The sequence below is a fragment of the Entelurus aequoreus genome, linkage group LG10 (assembly GCF_033978785.1).
Source record: "Entelurus aequoreus isolate RoL-2023_Sb linkage group LG10, RoL_Eaeq_v1.1, whole genome shotgun sequence".
Classification (NCBI taxonomy): Eukaryota; Metazoa; Chordata; class Actinopteri; order Syngnathiformes; family Syngnathidae; genus Entelurus; species Entelurus aequoreus.
Genome location: NC_084740.1, coordinates 54,191,796 through 54,215,702, shown reverse-complemented (window position 1 = coordinate 54,215,702; position 23,907 = coordinate 54,191,796). Strand labels below are relative to the sequence as shown.

The following is a 23,907-nucleotide window of genomic DNA, read 5'->3' as shown; positions in this document are numbered from 1 at the left end:
ATCAAGAGTTGACATACAGCAAGAAAGGACTCCATGAGCTTTCAAACGCTTGAGCCGAGCCTTTTAGCGAAAACCTAAGTTTTTCTAGTTTTAGATTGTAGAGAACCTCTCTAATCCAACGGCCGTGTGATGGGGGCCAAATTCTTTTTTTTATTGTAATTTTGAAGAATTCATGTGAATGAACATTTTCTGTTCAAAATAGTTAGAAATGTTAAATGTTTAAATATTAACTGTCAGTTTACTGTACTGTGTCAACTGTACTACTATATGAGTACGTGTTTTCTATTGTTTCATTGAAAATAAAACAGCAAAGTCCATTTGGCTGTCATCCGTTTTAATTATGAGACACAATTGTGTCAAAGTCATGATTTTTTTTTTCATGCTTGAAATAAGAAATTATGACTTAAAAAAAGTAGTTTTCTACTTGTGAGTGTTGATGACACAGCTTTGCAACAGTTGATATTCTAGTTTCAAGCATGTTTTACTCAATATAGCTCATCAAATCTCAGCAACAAGCTGTAATATCTTACTGAGATCATTTAGGACCAAAACACTTCAAACAAGTAAAACACTCTAACATAAAATCTGCTTAGTGTGAAGAATGATCTTAACAGACAGAAAATAAGCAAATATCACCCTTATTTGAGATATTTCCTCTTTACTTAGATTTCAGTTTTTGCAGTGTAGAGGTCCTCATACAGACACGAGTATTCTCTGCATTTAAGGAATCGGTCATTAAAACGTCACAAAGACCACGCCATTTAACGTATAGGCTAATATTAAAACCTAGCGGTGGCAAAAGTCTGAAGTTCTGGAAGATTCCATTGGAAATGCGACCTCTCTTGTTTTGTGGGCGTCTACGTCAGCAAGGGGGAGGAGTTTGTGTCGGCGTCTGGCAACCCTGGACGAGCCAGCCGGTGGACGCTGCTTTCCTTCTCACTCAGCTGAACGTCCGCAGTAGGTAGCCGGCTAGCATCATGTCCAAAGTCGCGGATACTAAGCTGTACGACATCCTCGGAGTCTCACCGTCGGCCAGTGAAAATGAGCTTAAGAAGGTGAGGATTTGGAAGGACAAAAAGGCGAATATAGGTCGCTGGTGAATTATGGCCTACAAAACCACTTATCCAACGGTAGCTAACATGCTAGCTCGTCAACTAAACAATATTGTGCCAAACTGGACGGCGTTCATGTCGGTGGCAATATTACACATTTCAAGTTGTGTTTTAATCAGAATATATCACATTTTATACGCCCGAAATGTACTTTGGCAAGACGTTATCGGTAGACCAAAGTGACCACGAGTGTCCTAGTTTGCCGGATATAGACGGCACATTGCAGGAAGTAGTCGTCGCCATGTCGCCCTGGAACGAAGCATTAAAGTCAACGTAGAGCAGGATGTAGTCAGGGGCTCTTAACCTTGTTGGAGGCACCGAACACCAACACTTTCATATGCGCATTCACCGAGCCCTTCTTTAGTGAAAAATAAAATGGTGTTTTTCAAATTCAAGACAAAGTTATATGTTTTTGGTAACACATTTAAGTACGAGGAACATATTCTAAGTAACAAAGACTTAATTTACCGTATTTTTCGGACTATAAGTCGCAGTTTTTTTCATAGTTTGGCCGGGGGTGCGACTTATACTCAGGAGCGACTTATGTGTGAAATTATTAACACATTAGCGTAAAATATAAAATAATATTTAGCTCATTCACGTAAGAGACTAGACGTATAAGATTTCATTGGATTTAGCGATTAGGAGTGACAGATTGTTTGGTAAACGTATAGCATGTTCTATATGTTATAGTTATTTGAATGACTCTTACCATAATATGTTACGTTAACATACCAGGCACGTTCTCAGTTGGTTATTTATGCCTCATATAACGTACACTTATTCAGACTGTTGTTCACTATTCTTTAGACATTTTAAATTGCCTTTCAAATGTCTATTCTTGGTGTTGGGTTTTGTCAAATAAATTTCCCCAAAAATGCGACTTATACTCCAGTGCGGCTTATATATGTTTTTCCCCTTCTTTATTATGCATTTTCGGCCGGTGCGACTTATACTCCGGAGCGACTTATACACTGAAAAATATGGTAGAGTTTTTTGGACACTAGGGGAACATATTCTATGTAACAAAGACTTAATTTACCGCATTTTTCGGACTATGAGTCGCAGTTTTTTTTCATAGTTTGGCCGGGGGTGCGACTTATACTCAGGAGCGACTTGTGTGTGAAATTATTAACACATTACTGTAAAATATCAAATAATATTATTTAGCTCATTCACGTAAGAGACTAGACGTATAAGATTTCATGGGATTTAGCGATTAGGAGTGACAGATTGTTTGGTAAACGTATAGCATGTTCTATATGTTATAGTTATTTGAATGACTCTTACCATAATATGTTACGTTAACATACCAGGCACCTTCTCAGTTGGTTATTTATGCCTCATAACGTACACTTATTCAGCCTGTTGTTCACTATTCTTTATTTAAAATTGCCTTTCAAATGTCTATTCTTGGTGTTGGGTTTTATCAAATACATTTCCCCCAAAAATGCGACTTATACTCCAGTGCGACTTATATATGTTTTTTTCCTTCTTTTATATGCCTTTTCGTCCGGTGCGACTTATACTCTGAAAAATACGGTAGAGTTTTTGGGACACTAGGGTAACATATTCTAAGTAACAAAGACTTAATTTACCGTATTTTTCGGACTATAAGTCGCAGTTTTTTTCATAGTTTGGCCGGTGGTGCGACTTATACTCAGGAGCGACTTATGTGTGAAATTATTAACACATTACCGTAAAATATCAAATAATATTATTTAGCTCATTCACGTAAGAGACTAGATATATAAGATTTCATGGGATTTAGCGATTAGGAGTGACAGATTGTTTGGTAAACATTAGGGCTGTGAATCTTTGGGTGTCCCACGATTCGATTCAATATCGATTCTTGGGGTCACGATTCGATTCAAAATCGATTTTTTTTTTTCAATTCATCACGATTCTCGATTCAAAAACGATTTTTTCCCAATTCAAAAGGATTCTCTATTAATGGAATACATAGATTTCAGCAGGATCTACCCCAGTCTGCTGACATGCAAGCAGAGTAGTAGATTTTTGTAAAAAGCTTTTATAATTGTAAAGGACAATGTTTTATCAACTGATTGCAATAATGTACATTTGTTTTAACTATTAAATGAACCAAAAATATGACTTATTTTATCTTTGTGAAAATATTGGATCAAATATTTGTCAAGCTTACGAGATGTGATGCAAGTGTAAGCCACTGTCACACTATTGTTCTTTTTTAATTTTTTTAATAAATGTCTAATGATAATGTCAATGAGGGATTTTTAATCACTGCTATGTTGAAATTGTACCTAATATTGATACTGTTGTTGATAATATTCATTTTTGTTTCACTACTTTTGGTTTGTTCTGTGTCGTGTTTGTGTCTCCTCTCAATTGCTCTGTTTATTGCAGTTCTGAGTGTTGCTGGGTCGGGTTTGCTTTTGGAATTGGATTGCATTGTTATGGTATTGCTGTGTATTGTTTTGTTGGATTGATTAATAAAAAAAATTAAATAAATAAATAAAAATAAATTTAAAAAAAATGAGAATCGATTCTGAATCGCACAATGGGAGAATTGCGATTCGAATTCGAATCGATTTTTTCCCACACCCCTAGTAAACGTATAGCATGTTCTATATGTTATAGTTATTTGAATGACTCTTACCATAATATGTTACGTTAACATACCAGGCACCTTCTCAGTTGGTTATTTATGCCTCATATAACGTACACTTATTCAGCCTGTTGTTCACTATTCTTTATTTATTTTAAATTGCCTTTCAAATGTCTTATCTTGGTGTTGGGTTTTATCAAATAATTTTTTTCCTTCTTTATTATGCATTTTCGGCCGGTGCGGCTTATACGCCGGAGCGACTTATACTCCGAAAAATACGGTAGAGTTTTTTGGACACTAGGGGAACATATTCTAAGTAACAAAAACTTAATTTAGAGTTATTTGGTTAGGGTTAGGGCCAGGGTTAGCAGGTTAGGGTTATAAAATGGCCATGCAGAATAAGGCATTAATAAGTACTTAATAATGACTAGTTAAGAGCCAATATGTTACTAATTTGCATGTTAATAAGAAACTAATTAATGGTGAATATGTTCCCCATACTAAAGTGTTACCATGTTTTTTTTACTGGTGCACAAAATGAAGCGTGCATGGACATCACCTTGTTCAAAGAACAAAACCAACACAGTGCATAAACTCACAACAAATAACTCACCTGCAAATCAGTCTGACTTCTGCTGTTGCCGTATCCGAAATACGCCGATAGGGAGAAGTTCTTATTTACACGATGAGTCGGTGTGTCTTGACCTCCGCCGAACCCCTAGGGATCGATCGAACCCAGGTTAAGAACCATTGATATAGACCATACCATACCATACCAACTTTATTTATAAAGCCCTTTAAAAACAACCGCAGTTGAAGAACAAAGGGCTGTACACCACAAAGAAATAGAGGCATAGGACAGACTAAAAAATAACATTTAAAACAGAAGTAAAATACACATTGAAAAAGCAAATACAAATTATCCTAAGAACAATTTGTAAGATAAAAAGCAGTAAAAACAGTTTAAAGTCTCATGCTGGGTTAAAAGCTAGTGAATAAAAAATGGGTTTTAAGAAGGGTTTTAAAAGTAGCCAAAGAAGGGGCCTGTCTCACATGGAGAGGGAGATGGTTCCAGAGTTTGGGCCTAGGGCCTTTTTTTAATATCTCGATATGTTTAGGCCATGTCACGATACACCATATATACCTCCATATTTTGCCTTAGCCTTGAATGAACACTTGATGCATATAATCACAGCAGTATGATGATTCTGTGTGTCTACATTAAAACATTCTTCATCATACTGCATTATTATATGCTCATTTTAAACTTGTGGATGGCTACCAAAAGCGCCTCATTGCAGTGAAACTTGCCAAGGGACATGTAAGCAAATATTAACATTGCTGTATGTATACTTTTGATCCAGCAGATTTGCTCACATTTTCAGTAGACCCATAATAAATTCATAAAAGAAGCAAACTTCATGAATGTTTTTATGTGACCAACAAGTATGTGCTCTAATCACTCTATCACAAACAAATAAGAGTTGTAGAAATGATTGGAAACTCAAGACAGCCATGATATTATGCTCTTTACAAGTGTATATGACCACGACTGTATTTAACATTAATGGGAAAGAGTAAATATGCTATAATTTACTTCTTATTTTCCATATGACCTTTAGTAGACTAATGTCAATAAAATGATTGGTGTTGTCTGTAGGTGAAGCTCATAGGATGAAATGATTGTTTTAGATGTCAGCGTCAAGGCTCCTGCTGGTGTCTGATGTTTTTGACAGCAGGAGTGAAGCACTTAGCTTTAGAACTGCAGGCAGTTCCTATCCGAGATCCTATGTATGAATAACAATTCATACATAGGATCGTGGCCCTGGCTTCATCTTTCATGTAGTAAATTAACTATCAATCTTGTTTTAATTCAGGCTTATCGCAAGTTGGCCAAAGAGTACCATCCTGACAAGAACCCCGATGCTGGAGACAAGGTATGAAACATTCATTTGTCTTATATGAACACCAATCCCTAGGGTACTTGGCACATACCACACTACACAGTGAAACTACTGCGATAAAGTCGTTCTTAAATTCTGGTCAACCACCAGATTGTAGAAAACATTTTACCATAGAAAATAGAAGTAATCAGTTTAAAGGGCTGCATAAAACCATTGTTAACCATACGGGTCATTTTAAAGGCGAATTATTATGCAAAACCAAATTTAAAAAAAAAATATTGGTACTACCGTATTTTCCGCACCATAAGCCGCACCTAAAAAACACAATTTTTCTCAAAAGCTGACAGTACGGCTAATAACTCGGTGCGCCTTATATATGGATTAATAGTAATATTTATTTTCATAAAGTTTAGGTCTCGCAACTACGGCAAACAGCCGCCATCTTTTTTCCCCGTAGAAGAGGAAGCGCTTCTTCTTCTATGGTAAGCAACCGCCCCCATAGAAGAGGAAGCGCTTCTTCTTCTACTGTAAGCAACCGCCAAGGTGAGCACCCGCCCCCGTAGAAGAAGAAGCGCACGGATATTACCTCTCATTTCATTTGTGTGTTTCTGTAAAGACCACAAAATGGCTCCTCCTAAGAGACACGTGTACAAGGTTCCACTGATTTTGATATTCCTGTGAACTGCACTGTGGATACAACGGGAGCACGTACGGTGAATATTTGCACCACAGGGAATGAGAAGTCGTCCTTCACTGTGTTTCTAGCTTGCCATGCTAACGGCCAGAAACTTCCACCCATGGTGATATTCAAAAGGAAGACCTTGCCAAAAGAGAACTTTCCAGCCGGCGTCATCATAAAAGCTAACTCGAAGGGATGGATGGATGAAGAAAAGATGAGCGAGTGGTTGATAGACGTTTACGCGAAGAGACCAGGTGACTTTTTTTCACGCAGCGCCGTTCCTGTTGATCTACGACTGCATGCGCGTCCACATCACAGATGGTGTCAAAAAACAAGTGAAGCACACCGAAGAAGAATAATTCGAGGGATTTGTGGATGAGTAATAACTTCAGAAAGTGAGCTTTAAATGTTTATTTTGTGTGTCGTGTGACATTAACGTTCGAGCAACGTTGAGTTATTGATGTTGCTATTGCTCTGCACTATTTTGAGTGTGACTCTTTTTGTGATTGCACTTTTGCACATTACATTTTGGGAGTGAACAGAGTTGTTAGAACGCTGGTTTGTAATATATTATTAAAGTTTGACTGACCTATCTGACTGTTTTTTTGACATTCCCTTTAGCGCAGCGTAGGTGCGGCTAATAACACGGGGCGGCTAATAGGTAAACAAAGTTTTGAAATATGCCATTCATTGAATGTGCGGCTTATAACACGGGGCGGCTTATGGTGCGGAAAATACGGTATCCATATATGGTAGAAATTTACCCGAAGAGCTTAGCGCAAGCCCGCCATTTTAGTACCACGCTGTAGTCAATAAACTTCTTTCTATATAGCCTCTTGCTGTGAGGCAGACTGGCTCGTACATGCACATGCCATTTCTAATACAAAGTAGCATATAGTTTGAACTTATATCTGTCAGTAGATTCGATAGGAAGTGCTAAAATCTACAACACTCAGTCAAAGAAGAAGCACGTAAATAAGATCGCCCACAAAACTTTGCATCTTGAAGAGATTGTCAGAAAGCGGCTCTGTAAAACATAAGCTATGCAAAATTTAGACTAAAGAACCACCATTACATGTTATTTAGACCGCAAGGAAGGGTTTTAAATGAAGAAAAAAAATCATATTATGACCCCTTTATCAGCAGCATTCCTAATGGTCTCAAAGATTAGCGTATACATTAATAATGCACACATGGTAAAATCACAATTTCCATTCTGATGATGTGCAGTTATTACAAAAAAGAATTAAGGTTATGGCAAGTAGAAACATTGTTGTTTATTTCAACTATTTTCCTTAAAACACACATTGAGACTATAAAGTGTGTTTTGTCCGATTACTTTATTATTGTCTGCTCTGGCGTCTACAAGTTGCAGACATTCTCTGTGTGTGTTATATATTTAATAAGTGTTTTTCTATCTTGAATATTCATTTAGGGTCCCACACATTTACCTTGCTTGTTAAGAACATTTGTGAACTGTTGAGAGTAATGTATAGCTCTAATTGTTGTTGGTAAATGAGACGACGAGAGATTATCATCACACTTCAACATCCCCGTCTTTTGTTCGTAATTGTCATACCCTGGATAAATAAATGCTAAATATATAAATACATGTAAATTCAGGCTGCATGATTATGGCCAAAATATAAATCACGTTTATTTTCATCAATATTGAAATCACAATTATCAACTATGATCATTTACTGTTGATTAAAACATATTTCATTGTACTTTCTATTTTAAACAAACAGTATGTACACTTGGCTTCCATTTCAAAGTGAAACTATAAAAATAAGTCATTAATAATCAAATAAAATGTACAAAAGACATAGTGCTAAAATATATATGCCATTGCAGAGTGCGATCATGAAGTGCAAACAGGTGAAAAAAAGATTATTCACTAAAGGTAAAGGTAAAGGGTTGTACTTGTGTAGCGCTTTTCTACCCCTTTTTAAGGAGCCCAAAGCGCCTTGACAGTATTTCCACATTCACCCATTCACACACACATTCACACACTGATGGCGGGAGCTGCCATGCAAGGCGCTAACCAGGACCCATCAGGAGCAAGGGTGAAGTGTCTTGCCCAAGGACACAACGGACGTGACTAGGATGGTAGAAGGTGGGGATTGAACCAGTAACCCTCAGATTGCTGGCACGGCCACTCTCCCAACTTCGCCACGCCGTCCCTAAAAGGAACATATTCCTTCTACTGCTCACAGTATATATATATGTATATATGTATGTGTATGTGTATATATGTATATACATATATATATATATATATATATATATATATATATATATATATATGTGTATGTATGTGTATATATATATATATGTATATATATATATATATATATGTATGTGTGTGTATATATATATAAAAAACATGTCTTTGGCTAAATGTATTTTGGTCACCCCTGCCCGCTGTTTGCAAGGGCTTTGTGCTGATGGCGGGCGGCCCGCTCTGTTAGCAACCAGCTTTACAGCGCCGACAGACAATGGCAGTTGAGAAAAGCAGGGAAGTGTTAATTCTTAACGTGTCTGCAAATCGAAAATTTATTTGGATGTGCAACTCGTTGTGCCGTTTGTCGTTGGTTCATCTGCGCGGGAGTATTTCCGGGTTTCGAAAACGAGAGAACGGCGAGGCTTGCGGTCCTGTTGCGGGGTAAAATGCGTGCCTGGTGGTACCCTGTGGGTAACTCTGCAGCAGGGGACAGCACCGAGATAATAATGTATTTTTATTCATATTTTTGGGAGCTACTGGCTGATCAAACCTTCAACCTCTGTTGTCACTCATTCTTACTCGCTCTCACATGAATCTACTGTCATCAGTCGCCTTCTTGTTGTTGGCTGACTTTTGGTTGTGAATGTGCTTGGTGTGAAATTAGGACTGCAACAATTAGTCGACATTGTCAACAATAACATTTGTCGCCGACAATTAAATGTGTCGGCTATAGTCATGACGTCATCACTCGTGTTTTTCCGGGCAAAAGTGGGTCACTCGCAAAAACAATGACAGTGCTAACATGTAAAGTTTGAGGCTATTTCCTCTTATTCTTGTTAAAAACAAACTTTTTTTTACATCAATTCAAGTACGTTTTAAAGCATCGTTGATTTGCAATGCCAAAAATAAGGCACTTTTAACAAACACAAACTGCACACACACACAGAGAGAGAGAGACTGACAGTCACCAATGTGGAGGTATCATAAGATTAAACATACAATTTATTAAATAGCCAACATTTAAATAATTAATCAAGGATCATTCTACACATTGAGTCTATTAGAGTGCTAAAACTGCCAAGAGTTAATCAATAGTCAATATATCAGTGTGCAGCTTTTTAAACATCACAAAATGTATTTTCTTTTTCAGGAAGTTTGATTTTGTTTTGTTTTTTGTTTTCATTGCTGCTATTTTAACTGTTTTTTTTTGTCCTGTCCAGCTTCTCAGGCAAATCATATAGTAGATGTAGATGCCCATATCAACTGTTCAGATTTACTTTACAAAAGAGAAGTGTAGGATACTTCTCTTGTTGCAATCATTTGGTGCAGCCAAGCCGGAGCAGGAGGGGATAGAAAGAGAAAAAAAGAAGACAGAGGGGGAAATTGTGGGGACAAGAGGGGGATTAGACAGAGAGACAAAAACAACAACAGCAAACACAACAATAAAAATAGCAACAATAGAGCAACATCAGCAAATAGGATATGTACAAATATGATGGTAAAAGTGATAGCAAAGAAGCAGTTAGTGAAATAAATAATAATTAAGAAATGACAATGAGCATTATTACACTACAAATGGTGCAATACAAATACCAATAGAAATAGCGCTATTGATAATGAACAATACCAATAATTTACCGTTATTATCAACAATACAGTTGTTCAAATGCAACAATACATATACGTCATGATAACTAGAGATACAAAAGAATGCAGAAAAATGGAGGGGAAGAAAGAGAAGCAACCTATATTAACCTTGTAGATTGTTATAGTAACCATAGGTTAGGCTTTGTCAGTGTGCCATGTGTTACCCAGTTTACCCTAGGGCAACAACGTTAATATATGTTTGATGAAACCTGACCAACATTGTATTAGTCGTTAACATTTTTGTAACAGCTGAGTGAGCAGCACAGTTACAGTGTAAATAAATATTTATGAATGAATTAGTCATATTGGTTTGTAAGCACATGCCTAAAATAGGTTAAGCTGCGTTTAGAAGTCGATGGAAAAATTAGAGGCATTAAATATATGTACGCTTTATTATCTGATTAGTCGACTAATCGTTGTGCATAATCTTATTTTTTACTTGTTTGCACTCGATGAACGCACTTAGGAATGGCATATTTATTTTTAGTTAGTCCTTTTTCTTTGGTAAATTTTATTTTATTACTGATTAATTATTTTCAAATTACATTTTAAAATGAAAGCCAAGTTTGCGTTACTGTTTGTTTAATATAGCAAGTGCAATAAAAATGTTTCACATAACATGGTGAATAATTGTGATTTCAATATTGCCGCTTTCTGACAATCTCCAAATTTGTCCATAATCATGCAGCCCTAGTCCTGTTAAGTGTCTTTCTGGGACCTAAAGTTATAAATCAAATTCTCTGAATTTGTGTGGTTCATTTTATTCTTTACTCATTAAACAACTTCCCAACTGAAAATGCATTTAGTAGAGGAGAGTAGTCTAGTAGATGGAGTAACAGATCAACAGATTGTGACAACCAAGTTCCTCAGCATGAGCCCCAAAGTCCATTTTTTCTCCATTTTGACAGTCAGACTAACCAGGCTGCTTTAATGACCAACTGAGGGCACCGTGCCCTCGGAGAGGAACAGGAAGTCATACAGACAAACGCTAAGGAAATCCACTAAAAAACAGAACTGTAAGTGTTATGACACCACGTTTTTACACAATACAGTACAGGCAATACTTAAGCTTTAAAGGGGAACTGCACTTTTTAGGAATTTTGCCCATCGTTCACAATCATTATGAAACGATGGATGTTATTGTATTTATTTGTTTGCATTCTAAATATTAAATACCAAACACCTCCATTGAGGTTGTTATATACATGATGTAAGTACATATGTAATGTAGTAAAGGGCACATTCATAATAACATCTACTATTCGCTTATTTTGATAATTTTAAGCATACAAGGCGCATTCATTTTAGAAAGGCATCCCCGAAAGGGACAAGCGGTAGAGAATGGATGGATGAATGGATGGATCACAAAGTTGTTGTTTTTTTCTTCATTACTGATTACTACTCACTGCAGACTTCATGAAAGTCAATAAACATAACATCACTTACTGTACAACATCTGCTGTCATTAGGATGCAGACTGCTGGGATGTTCATATATTCCCATTTAGGTGAAGAACGTTTTATAATCCTCACGAAAGAACGGGTGGGGAAGCGGGGGGGTCGCCCATCTTTTTGTGACGTCCTCGCTAGTTGGATGTAAACGTAGGGAGACACGGAAGTGATCACGGCGCCGTTATAGTTTGTGTGCGTTAGCGCTTATAAGAACACGCATGTGATTTTTCCGTCTATAGTCGGAAATCCGTCTTTTTTATCTCTGTAAAAATATAAAAAAATATTTTCAGTTTTTCTTTTTTTCCCCGACCTACAATGTGTGTTAAAATCTTGATCCGTCTCTTTGCCATACCTGTCAACAACTACTGTTTTCCCGTAAGGAGTACGGTTTTTTAAAATCCAGTGGTAAAAATTACGGTTTTCCATTAAAAATGATTAACTTAAACATCGAAGCTACCTAGCGAAGTAACTTCCAGGCAGGGGATAAACTATATGTGAAACATCAAAGAGGATTGGTTGGTTTACGAATAAGAACACCCTTGATTGGTTGGTTGGTTTACTATGATGAGACACGATTGGTTAAGATTAGAGATGCCCGATAATATCGGCCTGCCGATATTATCGGCCGATATATGCGTTAAAATGTAATATCGGAAATTATCGGTATCGTTTTTTTTTATTATCGGTATCGGGTTTTTGTTGTTGTTTTTTTTAATTAAATCAACATAAAAAACACAAGATACACTTACAATTAGTGCACCAACCCAAAAAACCTCTCTCCCCCATTTACACTCATTCACACAAAAGAGTTGTTTCTTTCTGTTATTAATATTCTGGTTCCTACATTATATATCAATATATATCAATACAGTCTGCAAGGGATACAGTCCGTAAGCACACATGATTGTGCGTGCTGCTGGTCCACTAATAGTACTAACCTTTAACAGTTAATTTTACTAATTTTCATTCATTATTAGTTTCTATGTAACTGTTTTTATATTGTTGTACTTTCTTTTTTATTCAAGAAAATGTTTTTAATTTATTTATCTTATTTTACTAATTTTTTAAAAAAGTACCTTATCTTCACCATACCTGGTTGTCCAAATTAGGCATAATAATGTGTTAATTCCACGACTGCATATATCGGTTGATATCGGTATCGGTTGATATCGGTATCGGTAATTAAAGAGTTGGACAATATCGGAATATCGGATATCGGCAAAAAGCCATTATCGGACATCCCTAGTTAAGATTAGGGCAAAACATTAGGGACAGGCCAATCAGAGGCAAGGTAGGGCGGGTCATGGAACCAGGAAGGGAAATCACAACAGACATCCCAAATGAGGAGGAGAGAGTCAGAGAAGAGAAGAGGGAATTTTCAAGCGGGTGATTTATATATTAACAAAACTAGTGGAAGATGGCAGAGTGATTCTCTTCCTTAGGTTTCTCTGTTAGCGATGTAGACCATGTCCAGGAAACCCACAGTGTGTCTACTTGGCCACATTTGGACAGTTTGTGTCTTTAAATTGTTCAAATTAAATCCGCAGTGACTCGCTGGTTGTTTTTGTAGTAGCTAAGCTAGCATGTGACGATTCTGTGGACAAGGGGTGGTGTTTATGCTAAGTAAGAGGCGCAGAAGGTTGAAGCAGCACTTGTCTGGTCTGCTGACACCAATGTTATTTTTGCTAGATTCTGAGATTTTAAAACACGAGTTGTTCACCATATACCTGTGACGCCTGGACTGTGAATTCACCTTTTATATTTAATGCGTCAGGGATGTGTTAAGTAAAGATTTTGCCATGAAATAGCCACAGCTGATCATTTGTCTACACCGGGGGTCAGTAACCCGCGGCTCTTCAGTGCCGCCCTAGTGGCTCCCTGGAGCATTTTTTAAAAAGATTGAAAATGGAAAAAGATGTGGGAAAATCTTTTTTTTGTTTTTGTTTGAGGACAAACATGACACAAACCTTCCCAATTGTTAGAAAGCCCACAGTTTAATATGTTTAATATGAGTATTTGGCGAACATCGTTTTGTCCTACTAATTTCAGCAGTTCTTGAACTCACCATAGTGTGGACTGTGATGCAACAGTTTGTTTACATGTACAATCTTCCACTTCTTCTTTGTCTCATTTTGTCTACCAAATGTTTTATACTGTGCGTGAATGCACAAAAGGTAAGCTTTGTTGATGTTAGTGACTTGTGTGGAGTGCTAATCAGGCATATTTGGTCACTGCATGACTGCAAGCTAATCAATGCTAACATGCTTTTTAGGCTAGCTGTATGTAAATATTGCATCATTATGCCTCATTTGTAGGTATATTTGAGCTCATTTAATATCATTTACTTTTATCCTCCTTGTATATCATTTAGTTTTGCATGTCTCATGACACATTATCTGTGTGTGATATAGGCTGCATTTCTGATAGTTGTTAGTGCGCCATGTTCCAGACCACAGGAAATGTTACCTAGCGTGCCAAGATTGAAATAAATCTATTAAAAGAAGACAGCCTGCCGTTTCCTTTAACTTGGACACACACATCTATACCTTTGGCCATTAAAAGTCAGTAATTTCCAGGAGTTATCTCATCTTCTGAGTAGCTTCTGATTTACTAATGGTTTCTAATGTTGTAAATATGTGTATAAAAAATATACCAAATATTACATTTCAACATTTCTGTCAACAAAGTTTTGCTTCACCCTGCGACAGTCATTTTGATAGTAGGCTATTATAGCTAATATAGACACGTCATGTGTTGCATTATAAAACTTAAATACGACTTTTCATTGTTTGTGGCTCCAGACAGATTAGTTTTTTGTATTTTTGGTCCAATGTGGCTCTTTCAACGTTTTGGGTTGCCGACCACTGGTCTACACATATCTAAACAGTTATTTGTGTGCATTTTATTTTATCATCCAGTTTAAAGAGATCAGTTTTGCATACGAAGTACTGACAAACCCAGAGAAGAAGGAGTTGTACGATCGCTATGGAGAACAGGGGCTGCGTGAGGGTGGAGGAGGCGGCCCCGGTATGGACGACATCTTCTCTCACATCTTCGGTGGAGGCCTTTTTGGGTTCATGGGGGGCCAGGGCAGAGGTCGTAATGGAGGACGAAGGAAAGGTGAAGACATGGTGCACCCTCTAAAGTAAGTACTTTACCTTAAAAGCAGTTTATTGTAAAAAGTAAAATGTGTTGTAATACATACATGTTATTTTATCTCCATACAGAGTTTCTCTTGAAGACCTCTATAATGGTAAAACTACCAAACTGCAGTTAAGCAAGAATGTGCTGTGTAGTGCCTGCAACGGGTAAGTCCACTTTAAATGTGTAAGCGTTTAAACGTCACTGATGTACGTGAACACTGCTGACTTTCTACTGTTTGTTATCCAGTCAGGGGGGGAAGGCGGGTGCAGTGCAAAAGTGTGTGGCATGCAGAGGCATCGGTATGAGGGTCGTGATCAGACAGCTGGCCCCTGGTATGGTCCAACAGATGCAGTCAGTCTGTGCAGACTGCAAAGGAGAGGGTAATATAAATAAATATTCACACAAATGCTTGTATTTAATGGTCATGGGTATACTTATTAACAGGACTACAATTGCACAATTCAACATTACTGATTCTGATTACTAATCTATCCCACATGCTCATTATCATTATAATGTTGACTCTCACAATACTTTATTTACATGTTGTTTACCATTCTCTGCCTGTGTTTAAAAGCGAACTGGAGTAAACAAAAAAATGACAGTGCAAAGGAAAATAAAGGCTGTTAAAGAATAAATGTAAAAATGATAACATAAATTAGGGCTGTGTTTATAGCAAGGGGTGTCATAGTCAAATCTGATTTGTTAGATTTTGCCCATCGTCATCAATCAGTCACATTTTTGGCGTTTTTTTTTAGAGAAATGAACAGATGTGGATATAAACTAATGTATACTGGCTGTAATGTCACATGGATGTTCTCTACTATACAAATTAACGAATATAAGTTAAGTAAAGTGATTAAGGATAAATGTATAAATACTGTTGTTAAAAAAAAAAGTGTAGTATAGTTCATCAATAAATGTTGGATATAGGTAAATCAATAACAACTTGATATTTTATGTTAGTCCAGAACTGTCCGCTAAACTGTATCAATCACGTTTGTGTCTGTGAAGGTGAGGTCATCAATGAGAAGGACCGCTGTAAAAAGTGTGAAGGTCAAAAGGTCTGTAAGGAAACCAAGCTGCTGGAGGTGCACGTGGACAAAGGCATGAAACATGGACAGAAGATCCCGTTCTCTGGGGAAGCTGACCAAGCACCGGGCGTAGAACCAGGAGACATCGTCCTGGTCCTGCAAGAAAAAGAACACAAGGTACCAAACACGCTTGCAAGGTCAAGGTTAAGGTCAGGGTTTCTTTAATGGTACCCAGAGGTAAAATAGTTGTGCAGACATTTGTAATTCGGCGTCAAGACAGAATGAAACAAGCAAAACACAAATCATATACAAAACCCAAACCAGTGAATTTGTCACGTTGTGTAAATGGTAAATAAAAAGAATACAATGATTTGCAAATCCTTTTCAACTAATATTCAATTGAATAGACTGCAAAGACAAGATACTTCATGTTCACACTGAGAAATGTAATTTTTTTTTTGGCGTGGCGAAGTTGGTAGAGTGGCTGGGCCAGCAATCGGAGGGTTGCTGGTTACTGGGGTTCAATCCCCACCTTCTACCATCCTAGTCACGTCCGTTGTGTCCTTGGGCAAGACACTTCACCCTTGCTCCTGATGGCTGCTGGCTCCTGATGGCTGCTGGTTAGCGCCTTGCATGGCAGCTCCCGCCATCAGTGTGTGAATGTGTGTGTGAATGGGTGAATGTGGAAATGCTGTCAAAGCGCTTTGAGTACCTTGAAGGTAGAAAAGCGCTATACAAGTATAACCCATTTATCATTTATCATTTATCATTTTTGCAAATAATCATTAACTTTGAATTTAATGGCAACAACACATTGCAAAAAAGTTATCACGGGGGCATTTTTACCACTGTGTTACATGGCCTTTCCTTTTAACAACACTCAGTAAAGGTTTGGGAACTGAGGAGACACATTTTTGAAGTGGAATTCTTTCCCATTCTTGCTTGATGTACAGCTTAAGTTGTTCAACAGTCCGGGGGTCTCTGTTGTGCTATTTTAGGCTTCATAATGCGCCACACATTTTCAATGGGAGACAGGTCTGGACTACAGGCAGGCCAGTTTAGTACCTGCACTCTTTTACTATGAAGCCACGCTGTTGTAAAACATGGTTTGGTATTGTCTTGCTTAAATAAGCAGGGGCGTCCATGGTAACGTTGCTTGGATGGCAACATATGTTGCTCCAAAACCTGTATGTACCTTTCAGCATTAATGATGCCTTCACAGGTGTGTAAGTTACCCATGTCTTGGGCACTAACATGCTGCCTTTTACACTTTGCGCCTATAACAATCCGGATGGTTCTTTTCCTCTTTGTTCCGGAGGACACGACGTCCACAGTTTCCAAAAACAATTTGAAATGTGGACTTGTCACACCACAGAACACTTTTACACTTTGTATCAGTCCATCTTAAATGAGATCAGGCCCAGCGAAGCTGGTGGAGTTTCTGGGTGTTGTTGATAAATGGCTTTGGCTTTGCATAGTAGAGTTTTAACTTGCACTTACAGATCCAACTGTAGTTACTGACAGTGGTTTTCTGAAGTGTTCATGAGCCCATGGGGTGATATCCTTTACACACTGATGTCAGTTTTTGATGCAATACCGCTCTGAGGGATAGAAGGTCACGGGCATTCAATGTTGGTTTTCAGCCTTGCTGCTTATGTGCAGTGATTTCTCCAGATTCTCTGAACCTTTTGATGATATTACGGAGCGTAGATGGTGAAATCCCTAAATTCCTTGCAATAGCTGGTTGAGAAATGTTGTTCCTAAACAATTTGCTCAGGCATTTGTTGACAAAGTGGTGACCCTCGCCCCGTCCTTGTTTGTGAACGACTAAGCATTTCATGGAAGCTGCTTTTATACCCAATCGTGGCACCCACCTGTTCCCAATTAGCCTGTTCACCTGTGGGATTTTCTAAAATAAGTGTTTGAGCATGCCTCAACTTTCTCAGTCTTTTTTGCCACTTGTGCCAGCTTTTTTAAAACATGTTGCAGGCATCAAATTCCAAATGAGCTAATATTTGCAAAAAATAACAAATTTTTCCAGTGGGAACATGAAATATCTTGTCTTTGCAGTCTATTCAATTGAATATAAGTTGAAAAGGATTTGCAAATCATTGTATTCTCTTTTTATTTACCATTTACACAACGTGACAACTTCACTGCTTTTGACTTTTGTAAAAGAAAAAAACATAAAAAAACACAAACGATCAGCAGTATACGGGCACACTGTAGAACAGGGATGCTTATTACGTCGATCGCGAGCTACCGGTCGATCGCGGAGGGTGTGTCAGTCGATCGCCAGCCAGGCATTAAAAAAATAGTCCTAAAAATGAGCGATCATAAATCTTCACCAAGACGTCACTTTGGTCACTTGATTGACATTCACGGCACCCGAGGGTCTTGTGAGATCACGCTGGCTGCTGCCAGATCATTATTAAGAAAAAAATACAGACAGGAAGGCGAGAAACACTTTTTATTTCAACAGACTCTGGCGCCGTACCTGTCATCAAAACTCCAAAGACCGACTGCACAGTTGCGCAATAAAAGCTCTGCTTCATCCTGCCTGCGCTAACAAAATAAGAGTCTCAGAAAAGCTTGCACAAGCTAGCAAGCTACGGAGTTTGCCGCCAATGTATTTCTTGTAAAGTGTAAAGGAGTACGGAAGCTGGACAAATAACATGGCAAAAACCAACCACTTTCATGTGCTATTGGACAGAAAGGAGGACTTTATTTCTCCTCCATTTGAAAATGTGGATGTTATCATCACTACTGTCTGATTCCTATCAATGCAAGTCATCACAATCAGGTCATACACCAACTTATATTCTTGTCTTCATGAAAGAAAGGAATCCATATGTGTTAAACATGCATGTATTATCTTCAAACACCTTTTACTTATTAACAACATTAACTATATGTGTTAAACATGCTTGTATTATCATTAAACACCTTTTACTTATTAACAATAATAACTATATGTGTTAAACATGCTTGTATTATCTTTAAACACCTTTAACTTGTTAACAATATTAACTATATGTGTTAAACATGCTTGTATTATCATTAAACACCTTTAACTTATTAACTATATGTGATAAACATGCTTACATTATCTTTAAACACTTTTAACTTGTTAACAATATTAACTATATGTATTAAACATTCTTGTATTATCATTAAACACCTTTAATTTATTAACAATATTAACTATATGTATTAAACATTCTTGTATTATCATTAAACACCTTTAACTTGTTAACAATATTAACTATATGTATTAAACATTCTTGTATTATCATTAAACACCTTTAACTTGTTAACAATATTAACTATATGTGATAAACATGCTTGCATTATCATTAAACACCTTTAACTTATTAACAATATTAACTATATGTGATAAACATGCTTACATTATCTTTAAACACCTTTAACTTGTTAACAATATTAACTATATGTGTTAAACTTTCTTGTATTATCATTAAACACCTTTAACTTGTTAACAATATTAACTATAAGTGTTAAACATGCTTGCATTATCATTAAACACCTTTAACTTGTTAACAAAAACATATATTTCATAAATAAGTAAATACAAATGATATATAGCTATGAATGAGGTAGATCCCCACGACTTGATCAATTGAAAAGTAGTTCACCTGCAGAAAAAGTGTGGGCTCCCCTGCTGTAGAAGAATAAAAATACAATACCTAATAAAGCAATCATTGTGATTAAAGTGCTATTGCATAATAACTAAATACAATCACCATGTCATAGCCTTATTTGAGTGTGTGATGGCAGCAGGTGCAAAAGTATTCTTATATGGTTTAATCCTCCAAAGAGGACCAGAGTGGTGAATAATAAAGCTGGCCTTGCACTGCAGCTGTGTGGCAATGATGTCAGATAGGTTGAGTTGCTGCTCACTTATAAGCTTACTAGCCCTCCAAAATCAAATGTGCTTGATCTTGATTGATTAGGGGATTTATGAAGTTGAACCACAGATCAATTATTCTCCTTTCAGGAATTCAGCCGGGAAGGCAGTGACCTTCACATGGTGCAACGCATCGGCCTGGTTGAGGCTCTCTGTGGCTTCCAGATGACTGTCACACATCTGGATGAGCGTCAGCTGCTTGTCAAATACCCACCTGGCAAAGTCATACAACCTGGTAATTATTCTTCAACTGGCCCTTTCTTTATGCCATGATTGACATGATCCATTAGAGGGATTTTAATTTTATTATGCTATGATGGACATGATCGATAAGAGGGATTTTAATTTTACATCAAACACCAGATCAAATCATTTGGTATTTGTGTCAACTATCAAGATCTATCATTGCAGTACAACCTCTGGTCACCTCAATTTATTGACAAATATGTCTTAGAACTCACACAAAATGTTCATCATGCCTCTCACATCTTTTCAAAACACATTTATTACAGCGCTACATAAAAAAAACACCTATTTTTCCAACACTACCGTATTTTTTGGACTATAAGTCGCAGTTTTTTTCATAGTTTGGCCGGGGGTGCGACTTATACTCAGGAGCGACTTATGTGTAAAATTATTAACACTAGCGTAAAATATCAGTGCCGCGGCACACTAGTGTGCCGTGAGATATTGTCTGGTGTGCCGTGGGAAATTATGCAACTTCACCTAATTGGGCCAAAAAATATTTTTTGCAAATCAATAATTATAATAATGTGCCGTTGTCTAGTGCAGTGTTTTTCAACCTTTTTTGGTATGTAAAAGGTATGTAATGCTTAAACCAAAAATGAACAAAAGGCACTGAAGCATAGGGATGGCTATGCAAAACAAAAGTAAAACTGAACTGGCTACAAAGTAAACAAAAACAGAATGCTGGACGACAGCAAAAACTTTCAGCGTGTGGAGCGGAGACGGCGTCCACAAAGTACGTCCGTACATGACATGACATGACATGACATGACAATCTACATTGTCCCCACAAAGAAGGATAGAGTACGCACATCTTAAATAGTCTTGATTGCCAAAACAAAACAGGTGCGGGCATTGGAACTCAAAGGAAGGCGTGACGCTGCTACAGGAGAACACCAACAAAACAGGAAGGGTCACCAAATTAACAGCGCAAGACAGAAACTACAGCACTACACACAGGAAACAACAACAAACTCAAAATAAGGCATGACAACCTGGTGGAGTTTCATTTTTTAATCTTTTCTGGCGGTGGTGTGCCTTCGTATTTTATTTTATGAACAAAATGTGCCTTGGCTCAAAAAAGGTTGAAAAACACTGACGTAAGAGACTAGACGTATAAGATTTCATGGGATTTAGCGATTAAGAGTGACAGATTGTTTGGTAAACGTATAGCATGTTCTATATGTTATAGTTATTTGAATGACTCTTACCATAATATGTTACGTTAACATACCAGGCACGTTCTCAGTTGGTTATTTATGCCTCATATAACGTACACTTATTCAGCCTGTTGTTCACTATTCTTTAGACATTTTAAATTGCCTTTCAAATGTCTATTCTTGGTGTTGGCTTTTATCAAATATATTTACCCAAAAATGCGACTTATATATGTTTTTTTCCTTCTTTATTATGCATTTTCGGCCGGTGCGACTTATACTCCAGAGCGACTTATAGTCCGAAAAATACGGTATATACATTTCATTATTTACAATCCGGGGAGGTGGGATGCGGTGGGGGGAGGATGTTAGTCTAGGGTTGAATTTGCCAGTAGGTGTTGTTTTAGTGCGGTTTTGAAGGAGGATAGAGATGCCCTTTCTTTTACACCTGTTGGGAGTGCATTCCATATTGATGTGGCATAGAAGGAAAATGAGTTAAGACCTTTGTTAGATCGGAATCTGGGTTTAACGTGGTTAGTGGAGCTCCCCCTGGTGTTGTGGTTATGGCGGTCATTTACGTTAAGGAAGTAGTTTGACATGTACTTCGGTATCAGGGAGGTGTAGCGGATTTTATAGACCAGGCTCAGTGCAAGTTGTTTTAGTCTGAATACTGAATACCTCACTTGTTGGAAGTTTGTGGAGGGATTTGTGAAGATGACTTAGTAAAACAACAAAAGTGCACTTTTTGAGTATGCAGTGTGGATGTAGTCGTCTTCAACGTCTCACCCATGTTTGTGTCTCTCAGGTGCTATTCGGGTGGTGAAGGGCGAGGGGATGCCACAGTACAGAAACCCGTTTGAGAAGGGCGATCTTTACATCAAGTTTGACGTGCAGTTCCCTGACAACAACTGGATCAGCCCTGAAAAACTGAACGTGAGTCAGGTTTCTAAAAGCAACAGCCATCATGAGCTGGCTGAGTTCTAAGGCGGACTCTGGTCTTCTCGCAGGAGCTGGAGTGTCTGCTGCCAAGCCGTGCGGACGAACCCGTCATCTCCGCTGACGCGGAGGAAGTCGACTTGACGGATTTCGACAGGAGTCAAGGGATGGCCGGGGGCTCCAGGAGAGAGGCCTACCACGATAGTTCTGATGAGGAGGGCGGCCATCATGGCCCCGGGGTGCAGTGTGCACACCAGTAGGAGGACTTTGTAGCGTGCACATCCCTCGAGTCCCACTGCTAACACCATTCAAGACTTGACACACAAACATGCACATGTGGAAGAGATACACAACACATTTACATAAACACGCACTCTGGTGCCCATTAGACATGCTGGATGACTTCTCTTTATGGACAGTGACGTCTCAGGCCAGAACACCACCTGGTTAGTGTAAGTAAAAAGGTGGTGTGTACTCTCCAACACACACACACACGCATGCTGCTTACTGGCTGACAACCTTTCACACCTACAACGGCGTCCAGACGCTAAAAGACGCCACACGGAATAACGTCGGCCTGAAGATTCCACAGACATTTGCCTCATCCTTCAACCATGTTTTCAAAACCTGCTGTCACATTGCTAGAAGATGTCCTGAGTTGTAGTTCTTCCTCGGCCCCGGTCTTGCTTGGACTTTAGTTTTTATGTTCCAAGTGTGTTTCCAGACCACTCAAACTATTATGTGAACGCTTTCTTCTTTCTGATGTGTGTCATGTGGCGGCTCAGCCTGTTGGAGCCGCTTAGGAATGTTCTGGCTTACTAGGAAGATTGCTGTTGCCGCCTGGTGTTAAAGCTGCCGTGCGAGTGGACGCTGTCAAACTATTGACTGTTTGCCAAAAAGTCTCAGCCCCTCACGACCACACTCACTCGTCACAAGCGTAAAAAGAGCCAACATATCATCCTAGTTGTTAGACGAGCTTATGTTGTTGACAATATATGAACCTTTGCCACACACTTGTGTACAGCAGAGTCCTCTATAATCAATCCCAATCTAACCGTGGCCAACTTTGCTTTATGATGAGGACTTGATGGAGCTTCAGTGTAGCGAGAGAGAGGGTTGTGAAGTGGTATTATTGTTCTTGCTTCTGTTTGTCCAGATGGTAATTAAACTGTATAATAAACATTCTCTGCAAGTCCTTTGTAAATGTACTGTACATGCACAGCTTGTCTATGGATATTCTCATTTATCCAAGTCACAACTGCATGCATCGACACTAGATGTGACCAATCCAAGTCTTAAGACCAAATGTGGCAAAACCAAGTCTAAGACCAGAGGTGACCAATCCAAGTCTTAAGACTAGATGTGACCAATCCAAGTCTAAGACTAGATGTGACCAATCCAAGTCTAAGACTAGATGTGACCAATCTAAGACGATGTGACCAATCCAAGTCTAAGATTAGATGTGGCCAACTAAGTCTAAGACTAGATGTGACCAATCCAAGTCTAAGACTAGATGTGGCCAATCCAAGTCTAAGACTAGATGTGGCCAATCCAAGTCTAAGACTAGATGTGAACAATCTAAGTCTAAGACTAGATGTGGCCAATCCAAGTCTAAGACTAGATGTGAACAATCTAAGTCTAAGACTAGATGTGAACAATCTAAGTCTGAGACTAGATGTGACCAATCCAAGTCTAAGACTAGATGTGACCAATCCAAGTCTAAGACTAGATGTGACCAATCTAAGACGATGTGACCAATCCAAGTCTAAGATTAGATGTGACCAATCTAAGACGATGTGACCAATCCAAGTCTAAGATTAGATGTGGCCAACTAAGTCTAAGACTAGATGTGACC

The 23,907-nt window shown here is 38.1% G+C and overlaps 1 protein-coding gene across 1 annotated transcript; it reads left to right on the top strand.

Moving 5' to 3' along the window:
- The first annotated feature begins 852 nt into the window (after positions 1-852).
- dnaja2b (DnaJ heat shock protein family (Hsp40) member A2b) lies at positions 853-23,063 on the top strand. The gene is made up of 9 exons (XM_062061197.1): positions 853-1,055; positions 5,577-5,636; positions 14,526-14,752; positions 14,835-14,915; positions 14,998-15,131; positions 15,766-15,962; positions 19,804-19,948; positions 21,922-22,049; positions 22,124-23,063. Exons 1-9 carry the CDS (start codon positions 978-980, stop codon positions 22,310-22,312), a joined length of 1,239 nt encoding a protein of 412 aa, XP_061917181.1. The 5' UTR covers positions 853-977; the 3' UTR covers positions 22,313-23,063.
- The last annotated feature ends 844 nt before the right edge of the window (positions 23,064-23,907 follow it).